General features: G+C 51.1%; 1 protein-coding gene across 2 annotated transcripts in view; it reads left to right on the top strand.

The window, feature by feature from the left end:
• MNT (MAX network transcriptional repressor) overlaps window positions 1-25,481 on the top strand; it is a 48,701-nt gene extending 23,220 nt beyond the window's left edge. For both annotated transcript variants that reach the window (XM_054847758.1, XM_054847757.1), the window contains 2 exons: window positions 18,069-18,261; window positions 19,855-25,481. In XM_054847758.1, coding sequence (XP_054703733.1) covers window positions 18,069-18,261; window positions 19,855-20,570 — 909 coding nt within the window. In that variant the 3' untranslated portion in view covers window positions 20,571-25,481. The remainder of the gene's footprint in view (window positions 1-18,068; window positions 18,262-19,854) is intronic.
• Window positions 25,482-27,357: the final 1,876 nt, after the last annotated feature.

Below are 27,357 nucleotides of genomic sequence, written 5' to 3'. Positions count from 1 at the left end.
CAGGGCCGTGCCGCTTGTGTAACTTCCTCGTCGGCGCAGTGTCCGTTGCAGCGCTTTACCTTCTCCTCCGGCGGGGCGGCGAGAGCGTCTCTGGCGGCTGCTCACCCGAGTTCGCGAGCGGCAGGGAGTATCCTGAACGCAGAGTGTTTTCCTTGGCAGCGGCCTCGCCGTGGGCCTGCGCCCGAATCACGGGATGCAGTTGCACTAAAAGCTTGAGCGCTCTGTTTATTTGCCTGAAAAAACAGATTATTGGAAATCTGATTTGAATTTTCAGAGTTCAAAATTAAAAATTAATTATTTTTTTCTTTAATTCAGTTTGAATTTAGCTTTGCTCTGTCTCCACAAAAGTAACATGCATCAGTGTGGGGACGGGATGAACTGCCTGCAGACGACGCTCGCCTCTTCCCCAGGGGTTACGGAGAGCATAGGTGGGACTGCGACTGGCTCAGCAGGGTGAGATGAGTCCCAGCCTAGTCTGCAGGCAGGAGCACAGAGTTGGTCATGATTACAAGAAAAAATAAAAGAAACATTGCCTTCTTGGCAGCAAATACGCACCAGACTCGGCGTGTTTCACTCGACAGGCTTGGTGCTTGCTTCTCTCCCTTGAAAAGAGAACAGGAGAATTGTACAAAGGAGATTTAAAAGTAAAACGTCTTACTCTCTATATAGCAAAGTAGTTTTTCACTAAAGGGGAATAAAACCCCAAAAAAACCAAACCCAAATGAGCCTAGCAGAGGAGTGCAGCATGCCGGCCCCGCAGCTCTGCTTAGCTGATGATCTGTGCCCGCGAGGAGTATGACAGTGCACTAATTGTTGCAGCCTCTCTTCCTGCAAAATCCTTTTTCTCCCATTCCAGCTGGAACTTCTTAGTAACAGGCTGTTTGTTTCCTTGGCTGGATTTAAATATTTGTATCTGCATCAAATCAGATAAGTCAGAAAGTTAAATTCCAAACTTCCCATGGAGCTGTCATTTTAATTTATCCTCAGAGTTGGGCTTGTGCTCTGCAACAGTAAATTAGAATCTCTGCAATTAAACACACTGTTGCACAAAGGAAATTAGGCTGAACGCAGCTGGAAGTTAATAATCCTTTTAAACGGTGATTCAGTTGTAGGCGGTGTAGGCTGTTGTGCTGTGGCCCTCGGCTGAGGGAGTCATCCCTGCGGGTCAGGGCAGCGGGGTGGGCTCCGGTCCCGGGCGGCAGAGCCTCTGACGAAGCGCGTTTCTTACACGGGCCACCTCGCCCTCGTTCTTCACTTCGCTCCCTGCAAAACACCAGTGAAAATGCTGGAGGCCTCTGGAAAGTTTCTAAGATGAGTGAAGTGACTTGGAAAAAAAATGCAGTGGGATGAAAATGGTGTTTGCTTTGAGAGAGCGGAGCCCTGGGCAGAGGCAGGCCAGCACCTGCCGCCGAAGCGGCATCCCCGGCAGAGAGCAGGCAGGACAAGCCCGTCATCCCACCGGCGAGCCACGCTGCCGCAGGGAATTGCACCGTGCTTCCCTTGTGCTGGGGAAGGCGCTGCTGGGGCAGTCGGGGAGCGGAGCTCTGCACAGAAGACGTCAGACACAGCGCGTAGCCGGGACATCCGTGCAGCTGGGTGTTTTGATTTGATTCTCTTTGAAGGATTCCTTTCCCCCTAGGAAATGTTGTAATCGTCTTAGTTGGAAGCTAATTGAAGTCCTTAAGCAAGACTGTTTTCTCTTCTGTGTCCTCAAACTGTGCCTGTCACTATGGTACCTGAACACCTTCCAGTTTTGGGGGTTATTTTCTGTTGCATATTTAGCATAAGATGACATCCAGGCGATTTGCTCACCGGGTGACATCGGGACAGCCAAAATGAGACAGCTCGCGAGCAGCACGGTCGCAGCCTGGCAGATTCAGATCACGCTGCAAGTCCTGCTTGTTTGCCAGTTTCCCCACTACAACCAGAGTCAAATGCTGACTAAATAATAACGTGCTTACAAAATATTAGACAAAGCTGAGCTTCCCAGGGCGTGCAAGAAGCAAAGAGTAAAATCCCTTGAAGTTCGCAGAGCAGGGCACCGCTGTGATCCAAACCACTGCGTGTGCTGCTTAGATACTGGAGATGTGCCGGGGGGACGTTCTGTGATGGCAGATGCTGGCCCTTGGTCCTGCAGAGGAGTATTTGCTCTGTTTAAGAAATCAACTTTGCTTACAAATTCGTAGAGGTCATTTACCAGTCCTCTTTGCTGCTTGTAGTGTTAGAAAATAGCCGTGATGAACTTATGACACATTGGTCATATTGGAAATCATTTATTGCCTCTGGAAGGGGCAGGAAGGGCAGAATTTCTGTCTGGGGTTGGCATCGTATCCCACGTCCCGCTGCTTGACGGGTGTTGGAGCAAAGCCCCTGACTGACACCAGCTTGCCTCTTGGGCCATGCCTGTAGTCTTCCTTCCCAGGAATCACCCAGATAAATGTTTGTTGCAAACCAATCTTTAGATTTTCCTGGTTGCGTGCACTTACAAATGTACACACGATCGGCAAAGCCGTTTAAAAGTCACAAGACTGCTTGTGTGAACAGGCTGCAGGCCTCTTACTTGAACCGTAGAGCAGCTAGCCAGAGAGGTGTTTTACCAAAATAAAGTAGTCTCCATCTTCATGGTGGAAATGTTCCCTTCCGAGGCTGGGGCAGGCTCCTCGCCGTGAGCGGAAGCAGCACCTTACAGTTTCTGTGGTCCGATGCCTTTCTCGGGAGATTAAAAAAAAAATGTTCATGCTAAAAAAAAAAAAAAGTGGTATACTTGGCTCAAGGTAATTCGCATCTCTTTAGGTTCCCAGTTCAATAACTGCATTGTTCATTTTGAGGGAAGTGTGCCTAATTTCCTCAACTGATGAGGAATGCCGGCTTCCTCAGCTGAACTGCCTTCACACGGCCGCACTGCGGCCTCGGCCGACCTCCTGGCCAGGTCACCGCTGCCCAGATGATCTTATTTTCCTTTGTCATATGTGACTGCTTTAGATGGAAAGAAAAATAGTAGTTCAGCGAACTCAGACCGTGGGTGTGAAGTAGGTGTTAAGGGAGAAGTCATTATCCTAGGCAGGAGAGTGGACTCTATCCCTTCATAAACAAAAAACCATAATCCTGCAGCAGAGGACGTGTCGACATCACTCATTGCACTTTGATGCAGGAGATGGGTTCAGGTTTTCACCATATAGCACGTTGGTTATTTTGCCTTCCCTCGTGCCTGCTTCCCCTCTCCTCTCCCTCTTCTCTCCCTCTTCTGTCCCTCTCCTCTCCTCCCCTCGCCCTGGGGTATATTCTCAGCAGCCACCGACGAGGCTGAGAGTGTGGGGTGCTGCGTCAGACAAACAGTAAATTACAGAGCTGAATCCTGACCTCCTGCCGGGAGTAGAAATCCATCGTGAACTGACTTACCTGTGCTCATCAGTAGTGCTAATTGTTTATATGAGATGTTTAAATTGTTTATTCTTGCCTGGTCTTTTTTGGCTTTTCAAACTGCCTGAAGCAACACGCTGTGCACCTAAAAATGGTGGTTTCCCATCTGTGCCAACTATAAACAACAGAATTGACTCCCTCAAGGACAGAATGTATACAAAGTACCGTCCAAGGATGCCTAAATAGCGTGTGTTTAAAAAAAAAAAAAATCCTTTGTCCTTTTTAAGTTGATCTTGTGGACACGTGAACAGACCAGATACTGTTTTCACATTTGTTAAATTTCCCTGTTAATAACCACAGCATCTCTTCTTCTTTTGGTTTGGTTTTATTTATTGGTCGCTCCATCAGTGCCAGAACACAATAATTCATCCCTGTCTAGCGTAGAGGACCAGAACAAGAGCAGTGGATTTTTAAAGTCCCATGGAAATGCTTAAGTTGGGGTTCAGGCGTTACACAGGTGCGGGACACTCCGAACACGGCGGTTCCTGACGTAGGGAGGTGCTGTACCGCCGACAGAAACCCCACACATCTGATGTTGGCGTTTGGTCGTGTATAAAGAATAGAGCGCATTTACCTTCGAGCACTGCAGCGGCTGGGTTATCGATTGAAATGCATAAGCCAAACTGTGCTGAATCCAATTAGGTTCCCCACCTTGAAGAGCATAGCTGTAACTGCTCCTGTTTAGTCTCCGCCAGCTGCTGGGGGAAGGTACTTGTCTTCTGTAAAACTTGCCTAATGAGAACCGGGTCCCTTCGCACTTCCAGTGCCTCCTTCATGTGCACAGCACTCACATGCCAAGTAGTGCTTCTTCATGTTGTTTACCTGACCGGATCAATTGATTCTATCTTGTCTAATTAGCCTGAATTTCATTGCCAATACTAAAGGCTGCCAGCAACAGTAGGCTGTGGTCGTGCAACACGGTGTCACCTGTAGATTTCAGAAAGAGATGTGAAATAAGAGCTTTAAAAACTGGTGTTTATTACAGCAAAGCAAGTTGGAACCTGCTTAAGAATGTGAAATGGGTGAGAATTGGGATGTAGGGCTGATCTTTCATGGGAGTCAGCAGGAGTTGTTCATGCACAGCTAGTGCAGGGTCTAGTTCCTGCCCTTAATGGAGCCACTGAAGCATTGAGTTTAGCTGCAGAGGCAGGAATCAGGCTACATCGCTATGGGAGATGGGGTGCTCAACCTGAGAAGCTGGGGATGCCCAGATTGCTTCCAGGCTCTTGGCACTCAGCGTGCCACTGTGAGCCAGGCAGGCAATTTCCACCGTCAGGCACGGTTTAATAGCTTCCAGCACGCAGCCTGCGACGGAGCTTAGCACGCAGTAGCACCGACATCGTTTTCCCTTCGGATAACTTGCGCAGTCATTGAGTAGAAGAAACGGGAATTCCCTTCCTGAGTCAGAGTTTGGTCCTGGAGCTGGCGCACCCACCAAAGCTGACGTGGGCTCCAGGCAGCTGCGGGCGCCTCAGCCCAAATCCTCTGCCGTCCCTCCCCAGCTGCAGCATGGTCTGCCCCAAGGGAGGCTCCATCCAGAGCAGTCAGTGGATTTTTATTTGCCAGCAGCAGCCACAGAACGTGTCATGCAATAGAGTGTTTAAAAATGCCCGGTGTGTGAACCTTCTTGAGTGAGCGGAAGCTGTTTCTTAACCTTTACCAGAAGGGATGGTGTTGGGTTTTTTTTTAACAGTGTCTTGCTTGTGACTCATGCATGAGAGTTTGGAAAGGGTAAACAGAATTATAAATCTTGTATGTGTCTTTTTAATTATTAGAGAATCTACATCTACCATACTGCTGTCACTTTAGTAGTTTAAAGAAACGCTCAGGGTTGTAAAAACCAAAGTGAGCTGTAAGCGGAGCACAGCACGGGGTTTTGAAATGACGGTTGTGTTGTAGCCTGTTTAGGTGCCATTGCTCGTCTGGTTGTAGTCTGACGTCGGAGAGCGCACAGGAGAGAAGAGAGCGCACGTGATGTGGCGTAAGCAGCGATAAGTACAGCTTTATTTTATGTGTAATATTGCAGAAGTCACCTACCTTTGAAACAAGGCAAAACCCCCAAACAAACAGAAGAACCCCACTGGCACCGTAACTGTTCGATTTGGTTTGTATTTTTGCTCTTCCCTCAGAGCCCGACAGGGAGGAGGTTGGGGCCCCGTGGCACAAGTTACCAGGGTAGTTCAGGTTCCTGTTCTTGATAGCAGCAGCGAAGGTGTGTGGTGACACTCTTTAAATTTACGGTGAAGTAGCTACTGACCTATTAAAATTACAAACAAATAATTGCAAGAAAACAACAATCCTTGTGTGTGCCCAAGTATGGCAGAGTTCCCCCCACGTTGTACAAAGCTTTGCCGGTGGCAGCCTTGCTAGACGTTGCCAACTACAAAATAATAAATGAGGGGGATTTTGGAGCTGTCTGTCGTACAGCAGCAGGAAGCTGGTATCGGCTTGATCTCCTGTTGTCATGTCAGTGTTACTCTGATGTGGTAGAAATGCTGATGAAACCTGCTTTGGAGGATGTGGAAGTATGAGTAAGATTTTTTTTACAAGGTTCCCTGTCTCAGTTGTTATTTATCAAAAATTAATAGTGACTCTGATCCTGCCTGTGCCTTGGACTTGCCCTGCCAATTCTTGTGGTGCTATCCAAACACCTTTCCGTGTGCAGCTGCGACTTCTTTTTTGTCTCTCGCTGTCACTGCGGGGAAGACCCACACAGGCTGTGGGACGCTGGGTGACCTGGTGGAACAGGGAAGCTGCTTCTGCACAGGATGTTAACAAGCACTTCAAATAAACAAACCAAAAAAAGGATTTTTTTCCCAATTTCTTTTAGCTGTCTTCCTCATCTTTTCCGTCATTATGAGTTAAAATACTATGTCAAGTTTACGTTTAGACTGTCCCTTTCACTGTGGAATTCTTACTGTTTTCTTAAATCCCTCTTGGTGCCATACTGTTCCTCCAGGGACAGCCCGTATAGCGCCCATAGGAGGAGATACAGCCCGCAGTCTGATAGTGAGGGTGACGGGTAGGGACTGTTGGTCCTGCCGTGCGGAGACACATCTCGATCTCAATAACAAGGCGGCTCAGGTCAACCTGAGAGAGCATTTAGGGAAGATGATGGCTTTGAAAATTACGGCTCTGGCTGAAAGAGGAAGGTAGGTGGCAGGTGACCTGCTGTCCTGTACAACGTAGGTACGAGTTGGTGCCGTCATCTGTTGGGCAGGTACCTGATTATGGAATGTATTTGTATTTAGGAGAACAGGAACTAGCTCCTCGAGGGTGATTGTGCAGTTTCCTGCAGCATTAGAAAGAACAACTTTTATTTTGCTCCTCTTCCCAAAAGGCCGAGATCTTTGAGAGTATCTCTGAAAGATGACCGATTTCATTCTGCAGTGATGCTAATGTTGCGCAGGTTGGGCGGGTTTGCAGAAAGCAAATATTCTGCGCTTTCGGAGTAGTGTGTGTCGTGATTCAGAGCTCATCGTCCCTAGCAGCTGGCACCTTCCTGTCACTTCATACTGAAGAATTTCATGGGGCTTTACGTGCTCCAAGGCAATCTCAGCCCAGTGGGATGTGCTGCACCGTGCAGAGGAGCTTCAGCCTCGGGACCACCTTCACGAGCAGCGGCTGGGAGCCTGAGTACCGGCGGTGTGCAGGCAGGGTGGGCACCGCAGCTGCTGTGCCAGCCCTCAGCCCTTTAGCACGGCGGCAGAGATCTCCCTTCGGGTGCACGGCTTCGATGTATGGCCTTGCATGGGTGCCGGAGTCGGTTTGTATCTAACAACTGGGTTTTATGTCCTCCCACTGCCGCTGTGGCCATAACAGGGAGGGAGGGAGGTCAAGAGAAATCCTGCGGTGACCCAGATCTGCTCCGTGGGCCGTAGGTGGAGCCATCGGGATGAGTAACTGGCTCCGACCTCCTTACGCGGATGGAGAAACAGGGAAGAGAGGTGGTGTGGGAGGATGGCATCCTCTGAGTCACCAGACCTTCGCTGCGGTGGGTTAGAGCCCTGTGTGGTGCCAGGCGTGCCCCCGGCTCCATGCAGCGGGACAGCCGACCTCTGCCTGCCCCACCGCTGGTGGTCTGCAGTCGGGGGGACTGCCCGTCTGGTAGGCTTTGAGCCTTGCTCCTGCGTCCTGGGTGGGAGACGCGTGGGAGGACCCCGTGCCACCCATGCTGCTGGGGATGAGTGGTGGTCCTCTTCTCCTGGGGAGGGTGGTTTTCTCCGAGCTTATGGCTGTTGGAACCGCCATCACCTGCCAAAACTGTGTTTGTGCCGCTCTCCCAGGCAAAGCCCTCACCTGCCTGCTCCCCCATCACAGCCTTGGCAGTGTTTGGGTTCTGATGCGCGGCCCACTGCTACGTCGTGCCCGTTGGCTGAGCCAAATTTGTAGGAGTACGAACAAAGGGAGTGCCGTACCCGGGACCCATCCAAAACTGTGCTTTGTCTCCTACAGCGGCTGCTGTGAGATGCCTCCAAGAAAAATACAAGAATACTGCAGCAAGTAGATGCAGCGATAACGTGTCTCCACACTAATCTCCTCCTCCTCTCTAGCAGTAAGAGATCTGGCTGTAGCTCTAAAGCGTAACTGCTTGTTGCTCTCCCGAGCTGCTGCACGTCGGCTCAGGAAAGGCTTGCAAGGGTCCCGCGTCCAGCAGTTCTGTCGTTAGTAACAATTGCTCCTTGAAATGCAGTGCGCTTTTTTTTTTTTCCTTACAGAAAATTGTTAGTGTTCTAGCAGAGATACATTTCCCACTCCAAACAAATTAAAATAATTTGCTTGGGATAATTTTCCTAATAACAAACACCACAGTATTCCAGAGTGTTTTGGGCATCCAGAATCCATTAGCATCATTGAAAATTCCTCACTTATTTCCTGAATGACAGAGACTGTTTAAAAAAATAAAAATAGAAGAAACAACACGCAACCAAACTTAACACCTAGTCATTGCAAATAATACTTCAATGCTTTTAATGCTGAATTTCTGTTAACCTTGAAAGTCATATCAAGGGATAAACCAGATCTGCTAAACTGGTAGAAGCCAGTGTGGTTTTGGTGAGTGCCCTGGGCATGGTGTGCCTTTCCCTGGTTTGGTTTTGCACTCTGTGTTCCAGTCATTTGCTGCTTTTTTTTTTTTTTTTTGGTCTTTTCTGAATTTACTCTTTGTCTTCCTGATTTGGATTCTTCCTACCCTCTACCCTAGTAACTGTTTGTACTTTGTCCAGAGAGCAGTGCTTCAGGAGCCCGGGTCCGTTTGGATCTGCAGGGCCAGTGCCAATAGCCACGTTTCAGCTGTATTTTTGTTCCAGAGATAATGGCCCAATGTCCTTTTTTATCAGGAGTCTTAAGTGCTAACAATGGCAAATAATAAATGTAAATAACAATGCACGTTCTCATTTTCCCAGGATTTCTCTCCTTCAGGCAGATTTCCTATTCTGTGAGGTGTTTCTATCTAGATATTCATCTCTTCCCTTGCGACTAGATTGAACAGTGGTGGGCGCACAAAAACGTGATGATGACAAGCCCCTGCCCAGCACACTTCTCTTGTGCTTTCAGAAAAGCCGGTGCAGCCTCTGCAGCAAACGACTTGCTCGTTTCCTGAAGTCACAGCGCTCACTGCATGCGCGTGAGGGTGAAGTCACCTCCCAGGCTCTAACAGCGCTCTTTGGCTGCCGGCCTCGTCAGGGGGTTAAACGTGGAAGAGCTGGGTCACGAGGCTGCTGGCAAACAGCCCGTTGGGTCTGAGAGACCTGTGGACAGACCTGCACCCAGGGCTTCACGCCTCCTTTGAAGGGTAGCAGCTGTGCCTGGGATCGGATCGAGTAGCCTAGGATGGCCTCTGCGTTTCCCTTTGCAATTTTTATTTTGGTTTTGGTGCTCATATAAAGCGTTGGCTTTGAGAGCTTAGGAAGCTGAAATTGGTGCACAAAACCAGCGGTAGCCTAAGGTCCTTGTTCTGCTCCTCTCCCTCAACACACAAGCTGTCACGTCTCAAAATCCGCTGAGAACTGTCACTGCAGGACCCCTCCCCACGTTCCCCCAGGGCCGAGCACTTTGCGGTAACGTCTCAGAGCCCCGGGTCGAGCCCGTTGTCGTTTTACATTATGTTTGGGGAAAGCAAGACTGTAATCCTATAGGGAGCAGAGGCTCTCAGGAGGACGCGTGGTGGAACTGCTGTAGTACAAGCTCTCTGGGTGTAGCTGCACGTGGGTGACTTTAGTTGGGTGACGTGTGGGAGAGCGGAGCAGCAGCGGTACAGCAGCTACGTCAGCCGCTGCGGTGGTACTGTTGTGCCGCAACCTGTATTTTCCTGTCGGCGGTACCAGGCTAGCGCATCCGGCACCACTGCGGGATTTCATCTCCAAGAACCAGCTGAGTGATGCAGTTACCATGGAAACCATGGCTTTGGTTCCCATGGCAACCAGCCGGGGTTTCACACAAGCAGGAGAGGTACCACAGTTAACTCTGCTGGTGGCCTGATCCTGCCCGGTGCTGCTTGCCGCAAATTGAGGGGCCACTGGCATCGGTAGGAGATTGGGTCCTGGAGGTCCTGGAGGTCCAGGGTGCAGGGGCCTTTGCCTGCAGGCTCCGGTGGGTGCCGGCACCTTTGCTAGCGCAGCCGCTGCGGGTGCGGAGGCTGGGGACACCAGCCTGACACCACGCAGGGAACTGGCTCTCGATTTTCCTGCTTTCATGGGCTCTCCTTCATCGCAGCAGGTTGGGTTGAGTTGGGGCAAGGCATTTCTGTAGATGCTGCGCTTTAAACAAACTGCTCATTGCACCTGAAGAACTTCATGGCAGACTTAGCAACATTCCAAGCAGGAATGTCAAAAATTGGTACAACAAATGCAAACTCCCAAAAGTACTACAGGTGAGTGTGGCACCTCTGCCAATGGAGTCCTGGGGGCTTGGGCTGTTTGGGGACTGCAGGTTCCTCAGCACCCCACTGTCTTCTGATGTTTCTGGTTGCAACGTTTATGGAGTCAGGCTGGTGGGCGACTCATGCTGTAGATCTGTTGCAGCGTGGCAGTCCCTGCAAGGATAAGATCCTTTTCTTTGATTTTTCCCATTATATATATAGCAATCAAAACTTCGTACGGCAGCGGAAAACCTGACCGGCTGGGTCGGGTCTGCGCTGAATCGCGCAGGGGTGGGATTGCTGCTCGGGGACCTGCCCTGGCCCAGCAGCTCCTGGTTTGCTGCAGTGGCTGCAATCCCACTAGCAAAGAGTTAAAGAATCTGGTTCCAAATTGCAAATCACTTTCGTGATTGCTCATTGATGAGCAATTTTTAATCAGCGAACACCATGTAATAGAACACAGCAGCTGAAATATGCTTTTGGAAAAGCTCATAATTGAAAGTGTGTTTTTAAATTGCTAATATAATGTTTATAAGGGGAGCTTTTAAATAAGACCTTTTAAACCTCACTGATGCCAACCACAGGGCTAGCATTATTCTTGAGGCAAGCGCAGAGAAAGCATTTAGGGGCATTATTTTCAATCTTGACATAAGAATAAGCAATTTAATTACAGCCAGCTATAAAATGGAAAATTCTTTACAGTGACAAACGACTGTTGCTGCGTAGTGACAACAGTAGTTTGTGTCTGGTTTGTTTACCAAATAATGGCAAGTGGGATGCACACAAGGACCAAATAGCAGCTCTGAAACGGCGAGAAGGATGGGCACAAAGGAGCGAAATGTTACAGCTGGTATCGCATCGGGCGTTTGCTGTCACTGCGGTTGTGCTGGTCTTGCTTTAATAATCCACGTGGGTAAAGGCTGCTTTGATGCTCACAGCTACGTGTAAAGGAGGAAAATCAGATACTCACGGGGAGCAAAAGCAAACCCACGTATGGATTTGAATTTGGTTGCTGCTGTTTAAATAAAAGACGAAGGGAATTTTCACCGCTGCCTTTGCTTCCTTGTCGCTGTTCCCACCTGGATGCGGTGACAGCAGCTGCTCCGTGCGGCGCGGATGGCGACTGCATGGGAGAGTCGGGTCAGTCGGGTCCCAGGCCCTCGGTCTCTGCAGGCGTTGCCGAGCAAAGGACCTGCTCTCAGCTTCAGAGCCAGGCGTGGTTTCCACGGGACCACTCTTGTACTTTATGTTACACACACGCTGAAGTGTGTGGTTAAAGCACCTTTTAAATACAGCTTTCACGTTCAGAATTGTTCTTGCAGGGATGCTGATCCCTGCAGCAAATGATTACTGTGCACTTTATTTGGCCGCAGCTCTGTATTTCACGTGCGGTTAGGAGTTAAACTGCGAGAACTGTAAATGTTCAGCATGAAATGATCAACCCATTTTCACCAGAGCCAGCAGCTAATTAGCAAAACTTCCCAATCATCAAAAGCCATGCATGCATTCACATGAAAATGAGGAAATCCGTGATTTCTTCCTGGGGTAGGTCAGCTTCCCCCACATCAGGGTCAGGGTTTACTGGCTCTGTTAAGTGGTGCTCTAGTGGAATTTTTTTTAAGTGTATAGAAGTGAAAGATAAAGTGGTTTTAAAGTTGTGATTCTCACCGTAGCTTCCTTACACTGCAGAGTAAAAGTTGCCTGGGCAACCCAGGCTTCTAATTTCTTAACATGAAAAAAAAGAAAGAAATCCTACAATCATCGCTGCACAAACATAAGGAGAGGAGTCTGTGCTGAAGTTTGTTGCTTGGAAAAGAGCAGTCTCGGGGGTGTGTGTGCGTCTGTTGAGCTGGCGGAAGTCACGCTGCCTTCTGTGGTGCACGTGGGTTGTGCGCAGATCAAGTCTCACCGGCTCCGGGTTGTGAGTGCCCGGCTGCTTTGCACAGAACACAGAACCACAACTGCGGACGGCTACACCGTGCCTTCTCCAGGGGTTTGCAGCTCCCAGTGCCAGCTGGTCCTCGCTGCTCTCTGGGGCAGGTGGGGAAGCAGAAATGCAGGTAACTTCAGTGACTTTTCCACCCTTGGAAGCGGGATCAGTGTTTCATGAACCAGGTTAAATGAAGGCATTTGCACCAGGTAGCCGCAGGCGCGATGCTGTCTGCATGCTGCTTCTCTGGTTAAACACAGGCGCGCGGGGTGGCAGCGACGCCAGCCAGGCACAGAAGAAGGAAGGGGCTCCGGGTCTGATCCCACTGGCTCCCTGGGGTTGGTGGACGCTTCCCAAACCGCAGCATCGCACTGCGCGGGGAGGAACCTGGGCACGGTGAGAGCCTGGGCAGTGGGAGCGCTTCCCCACGCAACAGGCTTTCCCATCGCGCTTTCCCTGGGTGGGCACCGGTCCTCATCTTCGCCAGGGACTAAGTCCATGACATAACGTCAATCTAGGCTAAGCATGAAACTCGTAAAGCACAGAACTGCCTATCAGGAGGAAGCTCAGCTGGATTTTTTTAGTAATTGTTTCACATTCAGGTAATTCAAGGTCAAATAAACTTTGAAATCACACAGATTTTCATCTCTCCTAGCATCTCCCAGCCCGAAGCTGCAGCAGACACAGAAGGGAGGGGGACAGAGGGTTTTAACAGCGTTTAAGTCTAGCTGCAAGGTCAGCACTGGAAGAGGGACTCCAAGCCTGGATGCAGGGCTTGCCAACCATGGGCTCCTGCTAGCCCACAGCTGTCCTCGAGCTTGTCACCCTGGGTGAAGGTACTGCTGCGATGGGAAAGGAGTCTGCTGGTGGTCCTGCGATGTTGGGGGCTTGTTGAGCTGCTTGTGTGTGGCAGGAATTTTTGGTCAATTGGTTACAACTACAGGTTTGGGGTGGTTTGGTTTGGGTTTTTTTAATACCGTACCTTAACCTTGGGAGGAGGGAGTCCAGCTACCTCAGTTACATCTGCCAATATCAGCAATGGCAAAGCCGCGTTTCGGTGACCCCTCTTGCCTGCTGGCTTCTTACCTTTGCCTTCTTACTCTGACAGGGAAAGCCGTTTGGTTTGAGCTGTGCTCAGGATTTCTCAACGTTTGGTGCAAGCATCCTTAAAGTAGTGACTTCAGGAGTTGGGGGACTCCAGACCTGTCCCCTGCTGCGGGGTCCTGAGAGAAGGAGCAGGACAGTGCAAAGGAAAGCAACGTCTTCTGGGGAGGGAATTTGGAACAAGGGTTTGAGTCTTCAGGCCTGGGTCAAATCTGGGGATGCGTATCCTTCAGGATCTTGGCAGGCAGGTTAATTGTCACCCGGGTTATCAGGGCCTCGCCATTGCCATTCCTGGCCCCCAGTGGGGCGGGTGGCAGTTACCAACTTGCAGCTGTCCCAGACACACGTGCCTCTGCATTAATGACATTCCAGACCTTGTCAGACCGATAGTAGGGCATTTGCATAAATTCCTTTTATTGAAATTTCATTCTTAATTAGTTATTTTGTTGTATGTAGTTTCAGGGTCCCGTCTGCCTGTTTCAGCTCTAGCCTTACGTGCCACTTCTGTTGGAAGATCCCAGAGGTTTGGGTTCGGTGAAAGGAGTTGTATGTAGTTTCTTCTTATTTTAGAACTGCTGTGACTATTTTTTTTTTTTGTTTGGTATTGTATCGTGTAGGATCCATTGTGATACTGCTGCTGTAAGAAATTCCTGGTTTAGAAAAAACCTGCTGGAGATCAGTGCGTGTCTCTAAAGGTGTTTTCTGTTTGGGAGTAGGTAGGCGAGCAAAGTCAGGATGCCTGAGGTTTGGCTTCACTGGGGACTTTCTGCTGACTGATGGGAAAACCTGGCACCTCACGAGGGCAGGATGATTTGCAGAAAATAACCTGTCGACAGGCAGATGCTAGACAGTGGTCTGTCCGAGGGGCAGTGGTCAGAGGGTCGCAGGGAGGTGTACACCCACTTCCCTCCATAGCGGCTGCAGGAGGGTCCCTGCTCCCTGTCCCCTCTCCAGCAGGTTCCTGCAGGAGACGAGTGCCCGCTGCTGCACGGGGCCAGCGGGTCAGGGCTGGGTCTGTCCTGCTCCCAGCCGCAGGGCGGGCACGCACGCAGCCCCGGCAGAGCCTGGAGGGAGCTGCGCCCTGCAAGGCCGGTGCCTGTGGGGAGCAGGGCAGTGCTCGGAGGGGGAGCTGCTGGAGAGGGAGGAAGGCTCCGGTTAATCACACCAAGTTTGTTATTAGGCCAACTAGCAGCTCATCCGGGAGATCCGTCTTTACCAAGTGAGCCACCCTGAACTGCATCCTAGAATAGTTTGTGAAAGATCAGTGGTGCCAGCAACGACTCCAGCCCATCTGCTCCTCCAGCCTCCCCGGCAGCTTCCCCTGGAGAGCACCCAGCCTGCGCAAGCACGCCGGCCGGGGGGGCCGTTGCAGGAGCTCCGGGAGGAGCGTGCAGTCGCTGCGAGTGGCTGCCGGGAGCTGGCACCCCGTCAGTTCCCAGCACGGGGAGGGCTGGGGCCGCTGGCAGCGCAGAGGGAGGCAGAGCCTGCGGCACCCGGCTTGGGGCAGCGCCACGTCCCCAGCCTGAGCTGGAGTGGAGCACCCGGAGAGGAACAGAGCTCTCGCTGGGAGACTCGTCCTGGTGCTCGCCTGCCTTTTCAGTAATTAAAAGTTTGTGACTAATTACCAGCTGCCCTGCCCATACCTGATAGTCATGCTTTCCCCTGGTGCTGGGAGTCTCTTGCTGCCGGGAAGGAAGCCAAATCTGCTTGAGTATGCTTGTGCTGTGCACTATACGGGTGCTGAGGCTGCGTGGATTTCTTGCTTACTCTTCCTGGAAAGCCGCGTTGCTGTGTTCTGTCCTTTCGTTATCGCGCCCTGTGAGTAACTGCATGGAGAACGTGCTTGGAGAGAAATGCTGCAGAGAGGGGCTGGGCTCGTGTCTGTAGGTAGTGATTTTAGTCGCAGGCTTCTCCTACTTGCTTCTTTCCTTATTAGAGAGTAAAGGGGAAGACATTCAGACAAGTTCTCTTCTGACATATTTAAAGCTGAGCACAGGAGCGTGCACCTTCCTCATTGCCTTGGCTTTGCCCTCCGTGTCCCACCCACATCCCTTCGGCTGCAAGGAAATCAAAGCACACATGCAGCATTGCTGTGTTTTCTGGGGCAGGCAAAATGCGTCGGCTGCACTCAGTAGGATAACAGACGTTGAAACTAGCATATGGATTTTGGCTTCAGCCACGTATGGATCTAAACGCCGTCTCTGGGCTAGAAGTCAGCACTGGTGCAGAGGTGGGGGTCCCGCAGTCCCCGTCCCCTCCTGCACCGACAGATCTTTCCTGCTCTCCCAGTACCTCTTCTCACTGCTGTAGGCTACTGGTCTGCTGGGCTTTCCCAGTACAAACCCTTGGCATTGAGGAGTTGGCATGTCTGCTGCCTGCCCCCCTTGGCCTGAAAACTCTGTTCTGAGAGGCTTTTGGCTGAGCAGAGCCAGCTGTGCCGGGGGGCACAGCATAAGCCTCGTTGAGAGGAGCTGTCTCCATTTACACATCTGGAACGATTGTGCCCTGCTAATACTCATTGTTTGACCATTTTAAAAATATTTCCTTTTTTGTTATTATCAGGACAAAGGTACCTTTTTTCCATTTTACTTTTCTATAAGAAGGCAGGAGCTACTCTAGTCACTGTGTTGGCTTAGGCTGAATTAAAGGCCTGGCTGAACAGACTTTAAAGTTATTCCTGGCTAACTTCTGAGATAAAAGACCAGCAGAACCATTGAAATGCATGAGGTCAGGTTCTGATTGCAGTTGGCCTGCAGAACTTGAGAGAGAAATAGAGAGTACATATTCAGAAGATCATGAGTCTGATCCTCTGCCGCTCTGCCGAGTCTAAGGTTTGCTTTTAAATGCAGTGCTTGCCAGCAGTGAGTGAAAAAGAGCATCCGTGCAGGCTCTGTGGAGGTCTGTATAGCTGGTATTTTCAGAACTGTGTATGTGATTTAGATTCCCAGTGGTGAAACTTAACTTTAGAAAATGGACTGGCTATACAGGGCTTTGCAGATTTCACTTATTTTGTCTCTTTTATGCTTATAGTAAGTGCTGACCTGGGCTGGGGAACAGGTTCTCCATCCCGTTACTATTCAGTGCTACGCTGCTGGCTTATAATCTCATAAATTAGTAGCTTTTGTGAAGCTCAGCTATTGTTTTTCTGCTGCACTGCTCAATAATTGATCCCCATCAGATCTGTGTGGTTTATATTTCCATTAATAGTACTGGGCTTGGCATTTTTGCGTACTGCACTGACTGACGCAGCATCTCTTCCGTTCCCTACCCATGATCGTATCAGATTTACAGCGCTGGGTGGGCATTAGCAGAAGAGGAGAACGTATACTGTTCCTTCGCATTTGACTTCAGGATTTCCCCCGTATTGTCGGCTCTTAGCCATCTCACCTGGTTCAGGAGCTCTTGGTGTGGTGTGTGTTGCTCAGAAGCTAATTAGTACTTGTGCTTTTTCTCTTCTTCGGACCATGTAAAAGTTCCCTCTCTCTCCATCATTTACGTGCTGGTTACACACCAGAGTGTGTAGGTGTAGAGCTTGTGTACCCAAAGCTTGTCTTTTTTCCCCAACTACTGTCAGTTGGGTTAGTAAAAGATACTATCTCTTCCTATGCACCTTGTCTTTGAAATACTTCAACATGCCTGTGGTTTTATCTTCCCGCATAAGAGCAGGGTTTTCTGCACAAGGTTTCTGTCCTCGTGCAAGCCGTGGGGTTGTTCCACCCTTCTCAAGCCACGGGCCAGCAGTCCGTTGCTGCGCAGGAGCACTGCTCTCCGCCTAGATGCGTCCTTTCCTTAGGGATGTTTGGGAACAGACGTCTGTAGTAAAAACTGCGTAGCCCCGCTCTCCGAGGGGCTAACTGACCGTGGTCTCGTGGCCTCTCGCCTGGCGACCGGAGGGAACTGCGCCCATTTCCCTTCCTTCGCACCTTCCCACCAGTCTGCGATAAGCCCTAATCCTCTTCAAATACTTCATAAGGCAGGTGAAGGGAGGCTGCCGGTGGGAACTGAGTTCTGACCCCTGTCGCTCTAAACTGATGTGGAAGCGCAACAAGGAGCTCCCTCGGCCTGAATCAGGAGAGAGGAGTCCTGCTTTATGTTGCTGCACCTCCCACAAATCCCTCGGACCCCGGGCAGTCTGCTTCAGGGTCCACGAGTGCTCTGCATCCACGAGTCGTTTGTGGGTGTCCTTACGGAGGTTCTTTCTTGCCCGTGTTTGCACACCTGTACCATCGGTGTCCTGCGTGTAGCTGGGGAGGTCAGCAGGGTGCAAGTGCTGTGCTGGGTTTGGTGTCCACGTTACAGGTGTGAGTCATAGTCATAGCTCGGTGCTCTTGGTTCTGAATTTTTTAGTTCTGTTGGGAAGGCTAGAGTGAAAGAGGGAGAATGCAGGAAGAAGATTTCACTGTCTGTTTTTAGAGTGCCAGAAATACTTCTTTACAGCTTTTCCTGAGGAGTTCTGGGCTTTAAGCTTACCCCTGGAGTGGAAGGGACTCACACCTGACATGGTTAAGCATTTCAGTTTTGGAGGCTCATCACTTTTCCCTCAGAAGGCAGTTGGCCAAAGTAGCCCTTTATGGCCAGCTCTTGTCCTTTCCCTTTCTGCCTGAATTTGAAAGGTGTAACTATATCTGAACACGTTTTATACCAACATGACTGGTAGTAAAAAACCCGAGCTATGTACATGGGAGTGACCAGGTTAGTGTAGATTATACTTGTCTTTGTTCTCCTTATGTTTCTTTTTTGTCCCTCTGTCTTTAGACTTTAAAAAGGAAGGAAAAAGAATATGAACATGAGATGGAGCGGCTGGCAAGAGAGAAGATTGCTACCCAGCAGCGACTGGCAGAATTGAAGAACGAGTTGAGCCAGTGGATGGACATCTTGGAGATTGACAGAATTATTCGACAGACAGTTCAGCCAGAGGATGACCAGGCATCTACCTCGACAGCATCAGGTATCCATAATTATTTTTCTTTTTGTCAGTCACTTGTCAATGACTGTACGTCACTGACACAGTTACATAGCGATGGTGGGGATCTTCATTTAGCACCCTCAATGTTTCTTTGCATTCAGAAGGTTTTCAAGTGGTTCGTAATCATTATTGTTGGCTTAATAATACACTGCCGCTTGTGTAAACTGAAAACTGTGCATCAACATTAGGTAGATGCAGAACGCAGGTTTGCACATTCAGTCTGCTGATACCTCACGTGGAGATCCCTGCATTCAAAACTTAGCTTTCCTCTTGCACAACTCTGCATTCCTGCTTGTTAGAACTGAGTGGTGTGTGAGCATCCTGGTGTATTTGTCGTGGATGTGGGAGGAGGGTGTTCAGCCACGTAGAGAAGAAGGAATCGGTACAGGAAGGATCGCCAGAGCATTTGAACAACTTAACGAGCCTTCCCATTGTGTGAAAAGGAGCCACAGTGAAGATGAAATGATACTAAGGAATATCTGGTGTGCTGTTCCCAGTAAGAAGTTTTTGTGAGATAGGGGAGTGCATGCTTTTCTCCCTACCGGTGATCTGCAGCAGGAAGAATAGGCAGTCCGTGGATGGACAGTGCTTTGCTACCCAGAGGTGGGGAGGCTCTAGCAGTCCATAAGCATTTGCAGCAGTTCCTTCAAATCACGACAGCATTTGCTCTTGGCACTCCAGGCAGACGATACAGCGGGTTCCAGGAAGGGAAAACCTGAGCTTCCTGGTTCATTGAGGCTTGTACCGGGCTCATCACCTTTGAACGCGCTCGCAGGCTCCACACGTAGGCTGCTGGAAGTTGGCAGTAGGAGTGCTTTGTCAGTAGGAGTGTCAGCCATTCACCTCTCCAGCCGGCCTCTGCGGAGAATGATCGCTTCAAGCTACTACTAACCACAGAGCTTGCAAAAGGGAAGTGTCTTCCCTGGTTTTCCTGCTGCTTCTGTATCTTCTGAGATTTTTAATCTCTACTGCATGGCTGGCTTTAGCGCAGGCAGCGCAAGGTGCCCTGCTCGTCTTCCTCATCTCCGCAGGGTCAGCATGTTCCTGCGTTGCTGCATTAGTTCCTGGGCTGGACGAGAGTCAGTTTTCCAGACCCGGACAAGGAACCCACTGCCATGTTTGTCCATGGCTGTTTCCTTCCCGCTCTGGGAGCAGAAGGGGTGGTACCGATCAGTGGAACAACCTGGACAGGAAAGGAAACCCCGTTCCTCTTCCCAGGAGGAGCCCTCTTCAGCCCAGACGGAGTTCAGCCCAGGTGCTCTCCGCCTGCCTCTGCTGACGTTGCTTCCCTTGCCTGCCGAGCGGGACCTCAGCCTGCTGCGAGCACCCCTCTCTAGCCGGGGCTTCGAGCTAGTCATGCCTGCCTGGCTCCGGGTCCTCGGCCCACCAGCAGGGAGGAGAGGGGTGTGCTGCCCCACGGGGGCTCAGCGGAGCGTGCCGTGCCGCCTGCCCGTAGCTCAGTGACTCCTCCTGCTGTTGTCTCTGCCGCCTGTGCTGCCCTTTAGGGAGGCTGGTTAATCCAGTTCGTGCTCTGCTTTCTTTTTTATGGGAGTTTCTTCCTTTCGTTTTTTCCAGAGGGTGAAGACAACATGGATGAAGACATGGAAGATGACAGGCCAGTGAACTCATTACCAAAACTAACCCAGCGCCAGCACCCAGAGCTCCTGAAAGCCGTCCCTTCAAACGCTGCTTCCCACCACCCGGCGGTTCTGCCTCAGCACCTCTCCATCCAGCAGAAACAAACCCCAGCCCACGCACAGCCTCCCATCCAGACACAAGCACTGGTCCAGCCGCAGGCGATCGTCCCTGCACAGACTCACATCGTGGCGGCTTCGACCGTGCAATCGACTGTTATTGCCCACACCGCCACTACCCACGCTTCGGTCATTCAGACTGTCAACCACGTGATTCAGGGTCCACAGACCAAGCACATTGCTCACATTGCACCTTCCACGTCCAGCCCTGTGCAACTTACCACTGCTGCTCAGCCTATCGGCCACATCACTGTGCACCCAGCCACCATCAACCACATGGCTCACCTCGGCCAGCAGCTGCCCATCTACCCCCAGCCCGTGGCCGTCAGCCAGCCCGTGGTGAGCCATATTGCTCACACGATCTCGCACCAGCAAGTGAACGGAACCACAAACCTTGGCCAGCAAGCGGTGATGGCCAAGCCTGCTGTAGGAACCCAAGTTGTCCATCACCCGCAGTTAGTTGGGCAAACGGTCCTAAATCCGGTGACTATGGTAACCATGCCATCATTCCCAGTGAGCACACTGAAGCTGGCCTAGAGGGGATCGTCCGACGGCGAGGTCTTTGTTGGGAACCTTTCCTAAACTCCATACATTCCAACCACATCCGACTCCGCGGGAGGGAAGTGCAGAAGCGCCGAGTGGCAGGATGCCGGGCTGGGCTGTCCTCAGCCGCCCAGTAACCAACCTGCCGCTGGCAGCGAGAGCCGGGGCCTCTCTGCACTTGACTTTTGCTAATCTGAGAAAACTTCAAAGACAGTTGTTCATGGTGATTTTTTTTCCTTTTATGTGTAATCAGTGAAATATGGATATGATGTTCTTAAGACTTTAATTTTCCCCTTTTATGTGTTGCTTCTTTGTAGAATAAAAATTGCTGATCTCTTTATTGAGACATTGCGTAGAATGGGAAAAAAAATCATAGAAGTCTATATTTATATATATGTGTGTATGTGTGTGTATATATATATGTATATACATATATATATAAATATAACATTTGAAGAAGGCCTTTTGTAAGGTTGATTATTTTGCAGGATTATTAGACAAAATTCATTTTTGGAGGAAGAAGACAGAGTGTCCTCTCTAAACAAGAAACTTTAAGATAGATGGTTTGGTGGACCAGGGTACATATACAGTGACAAAAAAAGAAAAAAAAAAGTTAAACCATGTTAAAGGTATTTCCCGTCAATATATTACATTTCAAAAAACCATCTAAAATCACTGTGACTTGTTATGGCATTTTAAGGAAATTCTCTGTCCTGTCTAATAAAAGGAAAAAGAATACACAACCGGACTTCATTTGTTGCAGTTTTATAAATGACTTGATTTTTATAGCTATGTCAAAAAACTAATGTTTTTTATTATTTTAATGGTTGACAATGTTTTGTTTGGATGGTTTTTTGGGGAGTTTGTTTTTTGTTTTGGCTTGGTTTTGCTGATGCAATAATTGATTTTGCAGATCTCTGTGCATGGCGCTCCCCCTTTCAGGATTCCTCCTGCCAGTCCCAAGCCCCCAGGTTTCTCGGGTTCGTTTTTGTTTTGCAGAGGCAGATACTTTGTGCTGGCAACTCGCAGTGTGTTTATCTGGCCTGACAGAGTGGAACCTGGGACAAGACGACCAACAGAAATTGAGTAGATTTGCTGCATGGGTTAATTTTCTTTGTTAGTTTGTTCCTGAACTGACCTCGGTTTAGTGTGGGAGTCAGTGGATAGAAAGGGATAAATGTGCATGTGGTATCTTCCAAAGTGCAAGCATTTTGACATTTTTTTTTTTTTTCTTCGGGGGAAAAAAAATAGCTAGTCTTGTACAGGATAATGGTACGCTCCAGGAGATCAGCAGGTATAACTCGTGTCTTACAGACCACAGCGAGGCGTGCACCAAAGAACAACCCCTCATCCTAAGGGACCCTCTTGTTCCATCCTTTCCGGCGGTTAGGTCAGCTCTCGGTGAAGTCTGGCAAACTCCCACGGAGTGACGAGAGGAGGGACGTGGTTTGGCTCTGCGGGCGCCTGCCAGCCTGCCTGGGAGGTCGCTTGGGACGTGTTTCATTGCTGACTGCATTGTCTGGTCCTCGCACCGCTTTGTGTGTCGTACTGCTGTTAATGATCTCTTTTCCGTCTTCCTCTCTTTTTGAAAACAAATACGCCGCAGTCCTTAACGCAGGCGAAATTCCCGCTGTGGCCAGCGGACGCTTTCCTTGGCGGGGTGTGCGGACCGTCCCTGCTGGGTGCGCTCGGAGCGGCACCCGGGAGAGGAGGCGGCGAGGTGGGGCGGAGCGGTTGCAGCTCCCATGCTGGCTACGCCCTGGATTTGGGTCGAGATCTTCCGCAAGGAAAGCGTGGTCCGTAGTCTGCCCAAAATGCCCGTTGACTCCAACGGGCCTTTTGCCTGGTTGTGGACTGCTGTGAACGGTGGCAGAGGTTTAATGAAGACGACTTGCCAGTTCCATACCGTCCGTGCTGTGGTTGAAACTGCGCTGGAGGCAGGAGTAACTACTGCAAACGGAGATGAAGCGTGATTGTGCCTTCTGAGCAGACGTGGCTGAGGATTGCATTAAATCTGTGTATAAAGCCCTGGGTTGCTCCATAGTTAACACTTTTTTTAATTATTTTTTATTTTTTTCTTGCATCCTTGAGTCCAGGAAGCTCTTGCCCGTGTTGCTAGCACCGTTTCTACAGCAGACCGGACAAATCTTTAAGGATTCCTTTTCCTTAAACCACATTTAAACAGATGATTGTTCACACTTCTCATGCACCATTAACACTGTGGGGGAAGCGGAATCGCCACGGCTTTGTCATCTCCGTGTACACGCGGGGGCTTTCCCAAGGACGTTGTGTTTTGTGTGCCGGTATTTCAGAGATCAGCGTTAGATACCAGGGCAGTTGCTCCTCATCAGAAACTTTTGAAAACTATTTGCTACAGGGTCATCTCCCTTCTTGGGAGGAACCGCATGGCTTTGCCTTCCGTAGCGGCGTTAGGAGGGGGAGGAAGCATCTTTCTGCCTTTCTTTGCTGTTCCAACTCATAAAATAAAACGGAGGCAGGAAGCCTCATTTCTAGTCAGGAGTGGCTGAGATTATTGAAGGAGAAAAAGCCCGGATGGGGAAGCGGGGCTCAGCACACGAGCGTTGGCCGAGAGCCCCCCCGTGCCCCAGCGTCGTTCCCCGTGAGCCGCGTTGGCGGGAGCTGCGGGACCAGCCTGCGCGGGGTGGTCCTGCTCTTCTTACGTGCGGTTTTGCATGGCGGCTTGCTTTGCGCATTGAAAACTCTGCTCCCACCTTAGCGCCGTGGGCTCCTTGTCCCGGGACAGATACTGGTACCTAGCAGTGACCCAGGCGTGCAGCCGCTCTGTGTTTTCCACGCTGGAAAGTGGACGGGATGGAGAGAAGAGCTCCCATTTTACTCGATACAGGCAAGTGGGCTTTCGGGTGGGTTATTTAATGGCCTTTACTGTACGGACAGGAGACGCTGCTGACCTCCTTGTCCTTGCCTCCCTCGTGGTTTGAAGGTAGCGGTGTCACTACCCTGCTCACGTACAAATCCCACATCTTTGCCAGTTTTTCTCTCCCCCTTGGAGTTCTGCAGTGCCGATTATGTCTGAACCCCTTCATCGGCGTCAGCCTCCGCTTGAAGAACAGCTTGTCCTGCTCGGCCGGCCCCTAAGCTGGCCTGGCCGTCTTGGGTCCCCCCGTTCTCATCCGCCTTTTCCATGGCTACCAGAAACGCTTCTTTGGGGTTTTTCTGTTTGTTTTTTAAAGTCAGCAAACTTTCTGTTCTGTGGGGAAAAGAGCAAACCGCAGCTCTTTCCCCATGCCTGTCATTCCTGCTCAGAAACTTCAGATTTATGCTAATGCTCTTAGAAATCATGTTCAGTACTGTATAACAAGGGGCACTTTAGAAATGTCTCTCCTCCTTTGATAAATGTGTTTTCCCTATGGAGAAAGCTATATATAAATATATATATATGTACACTTTGGGATTCAGAAGATCTAATTTGTCCCAAAAAAAAAAAAAAAATCAATAAATATGAAGTTTACAAGAAACCTCTTCTGTCGTTGAATAGTATTAGTTATTGGTAACCATACCACTGAAAAAAATAGCAAATGGGTTTTCTGCGTAGTAGTTTTGAGAAGACACTTCTGTCCTGTCAAGCTGGACCCACAGCCTGTGGGTCTGGAGATGGTTTCACCGAGGGCAGGCTCTGGGTCCGTCGCCTGCGGCTCTGTGCTCCCCAACCTCGCAGCCTGCCTGCTCCCCGACAGCAGAAACGTGCTCAAAAGCTTCATCTGTGCTTAAAACTTCAGCCACCACGGCCGTGTGTGTTTGCAAAGGACAGCGGCAGATCTGTGCGAGCGAAACCCCTCGGACAGCCGCGGTGCGTGCAAAACTGCTCCGTCACTTGCGCAGCTTGCCTGGGCTGGGAGCGGGATTGCTGTCCCAGCAGACGAGCGGTTTTGCTCCTCCGGGCCGAGCCCACCACAGGGAGCCCCGCGGCTGCCCCGGCGCCCAGCAAAGCCGGGTCGGCCGCTGAGGAGGAGGGGGCTGGCGGCCGGGCACGTCCACCGCTTTGCTTTGGGCCGCTTTCCTCTCGCCTGCCAAGTCAGTGCGGTCAGAGAGGAATAAACCCAAACTGCTGCTTGAAAATCAGCCTGAAAAGAGTTCTTATGGCTGACACCAGACACAGGAACGGTTTCCTGACCTCACCAATCAAAATTAGCCAGAACCCCTTAGGTGAGCTTAGGAAGGGAGACCACCCGATTGCCTATGTTCTCTGCAGTCGCGTGCACGGGGACCGAGGCGGTCGGGCAGCCCTGTGCACACGTGTGTTGGTGTGCGCGGTTGATGCCGTCTGCGTGTGCTTGACTCGCCCGCAGCAGGACTTGGAAGGAAGGGGGGGTGTGTGAGAGAGACTGTTCTCTCTGAACTGCCCGGTCTGGTGACGGCAGAGCCGCTGCTGCCCTGTGCTCGTCCTCGGATTGCTCAGGATTTCTAACAGCGATCAGGGCAAAACAGGTGGGGAGGGCGAGGGAGAGAGCAGAGTTTAAAAAAAATGCAGAAAAATTACCAAAAGGAATTATACCCTTTTTTTGCATAGTATCAGGTGGACAAGGGGTAGGAGTTTTTCAATTCCCAATTTATGAGCTGGGTTTTAAAGCCCGGCTTAGGGCTACACTCCCGTCCTAGCACAGGGTGAGGGATGGTTTTGGCTGCAGAAGCCCGGGCGTTGCGCAGAGTACCAACAGTCCCAGTCGTGCCACCGCTGCTGGGGACACAGGACTCGTGCCCAGACCCAGGGCTCCTGCTGCCGGCACCTCCAGCTCGGCCAGGGCGCCGCAGCGATGGCAGCTGCCGAGGGCCACGTCTTCAAGTCTTGACTCGCGCCTTTCTCGGAAAAACCCACGCCGATCTCAGGAAAGGCTGAGGAGAGACTTGAGGATGCCGGCCGCTGGCGCCCGCTCTGGCGCGGGGCACGGGGGGGGGGGGGGGGGGGAGGTTCAGCGCCTCACCTGCAGCCCAGCTCCCAACATTGAAAATGTCGTGTGAACTGCATCAGGCTGAAAACCAACTCATTCTTACCCGAGGCTGAGCCAGACCGTTGCCTTCAGCCTTCCTCTCAAACAAGGCCATTTTTCTGCTGGCATTTGATTTGCAAAGAGCGAGGGACACGGCGCAGCTGCTGACGCACGGGGCAGCGCTGTTTCGCCCAGCCACGGACTCAAACAGCTTCGGTGGGTTTGAGAGCTGGTTTTCGACCAAAACCATTTCTTGTGCATTTTTCTTTGATGACGATGATGATGCCCCACAGGGAAGGAATTGCAGGCTTTGGTTGTGATTTGCGTTCCGGAGCGGTGCACCCTGATGGGGGCTGAGCAGTGAGGGGTTCGCCTGGGGAGGGGGGGCGATGCCCTGGGGAGGAGCAGGGGCTGCACTTCGCTGGTCGGGCAGGCAGGCGAGCACCCCCCTTGCTCACGCCTGGGCTGGTCAGGTCCGGGCAAGCCAGCTCGGCCGGAGGGAGCAGGACGGCGGCCGTCAGGAGGGTTTTCCCGTGCCTGTGGTGTTGCTGGGGTCGGTGGTGCCGTGGGGCGCGGGCTGTTCCCCAGACGGTCCCAGGGTGCGTGCGCAGCCCTGCCTGGCGAGCGGGACCGTGCTCTGCCCACCCAGGTGGCAACGGCCGCGTGCGGCTCCCGGGGCCGGGGGCACGGTGGGGGCCAGGCAGCGACCCGCCGCTCGCACCCGGGAAAACAGGGCTGAAGCCAAAGCGCTGCCGTCGAGCGAGAGCGAGAGAGTGTGTGTGTGTGTGTGTGTGTGTGTGAGTGAGTGTGTCCCCGTGCTGGGCTGATACTGGCTGTTGAAGGCAAGGGGGGGGGGCTCAGGTGCTGTGGCCCCCGGCAGGATCGGGTTTTGTTTTCTTGAGCAGGGAGCTGGACGGAGGTGCCGTCCCTTCTGCAGGGCCTGCCGCTCTTTTACAATCGTACGCAGCTCATCGGGGTAGGAAAGGCACCACCACCTCAGTGCCGTTCCGCGTAGCACCGTGCAGGGCCGAGGACTGGCCAGGCTGCTGCCTGCGGGTGTTGGAAGACTTGTCTCTTTTTCTTTGTTTTAATTAAAAGTGGCCTTCTGTAACAAAAGGATAAAAGAAACAAAAACAAAAAAAAAAAGCGCGTAAAATGCCTTTGAGTGATTTCGGTGGAGGTGAGACTATTGCTGCTTGTGTCGGTAGTGGTGTGATTGTCCGTATGCACGCCTGTTTATATACGTATAGACATTCAATGCCAGACTTTATCGTGTCTCCGATTTTTGTATGTAGCCCGTGTCTCTTTTGGACTGGTTTGCATCCTGAGTGAATTTTTGCATTTAAAAAAAAAAAAAAAGTGTGACAATTGTTCTGGGATGGATTGGGACGAGGGACGTTTGGGGACCTCCCTTGTGCGCCTGGGGGGGAGGCAGGAGGGCCAAGGAGGGGGGAAAGACGTCATTTGCCCGGTGTGACGACGCAGTGGGCGCTGGTTTGGCCCCTTTGCTTTCTGTGATGTGTAGCCAAGTGTCCCCAGCGAAGGGGAACGGTCTCGGCCAGAGCAATCGGTCGACCTCTGCTTACCTGAGCGGCACACTGGCTCGGCCCGGCTTTTAGGCACTTGCTTAAGCTTAATTAGTCCTGCCGCTGCGCTGAGCTGGGACCTGCCTTCCCTGCTGGAGGTGGCGTGGAGGCGGGCGGGTGCTGAGCACCGCGCAGGGGAGGCTCCTCTGAGGCTTTGCAGCTGGGGTTATTTTGAGTGAACGGTTGTTCATTTCAGTCTTAATTTAATTCTGAAAGATACCGCAGTGA

Source organism: Grus americana, chromosome 19 (assembly GCF_028858705.1).
Source record: "Grus americana isolate bGruAme1 chromosome 19, bGruAme1.mat, whole genome shotgun sequence".
Lineage (NCBI taxonomy): Eukaryota > Metazoa > Chordata > Aves > Gruiformes > Gruidae > Grus > Grus americana.
Note: the sequence above shows the minus strand (reverse complement) of the source record. Positions and strands in the feature narration are given on the sequence as shown.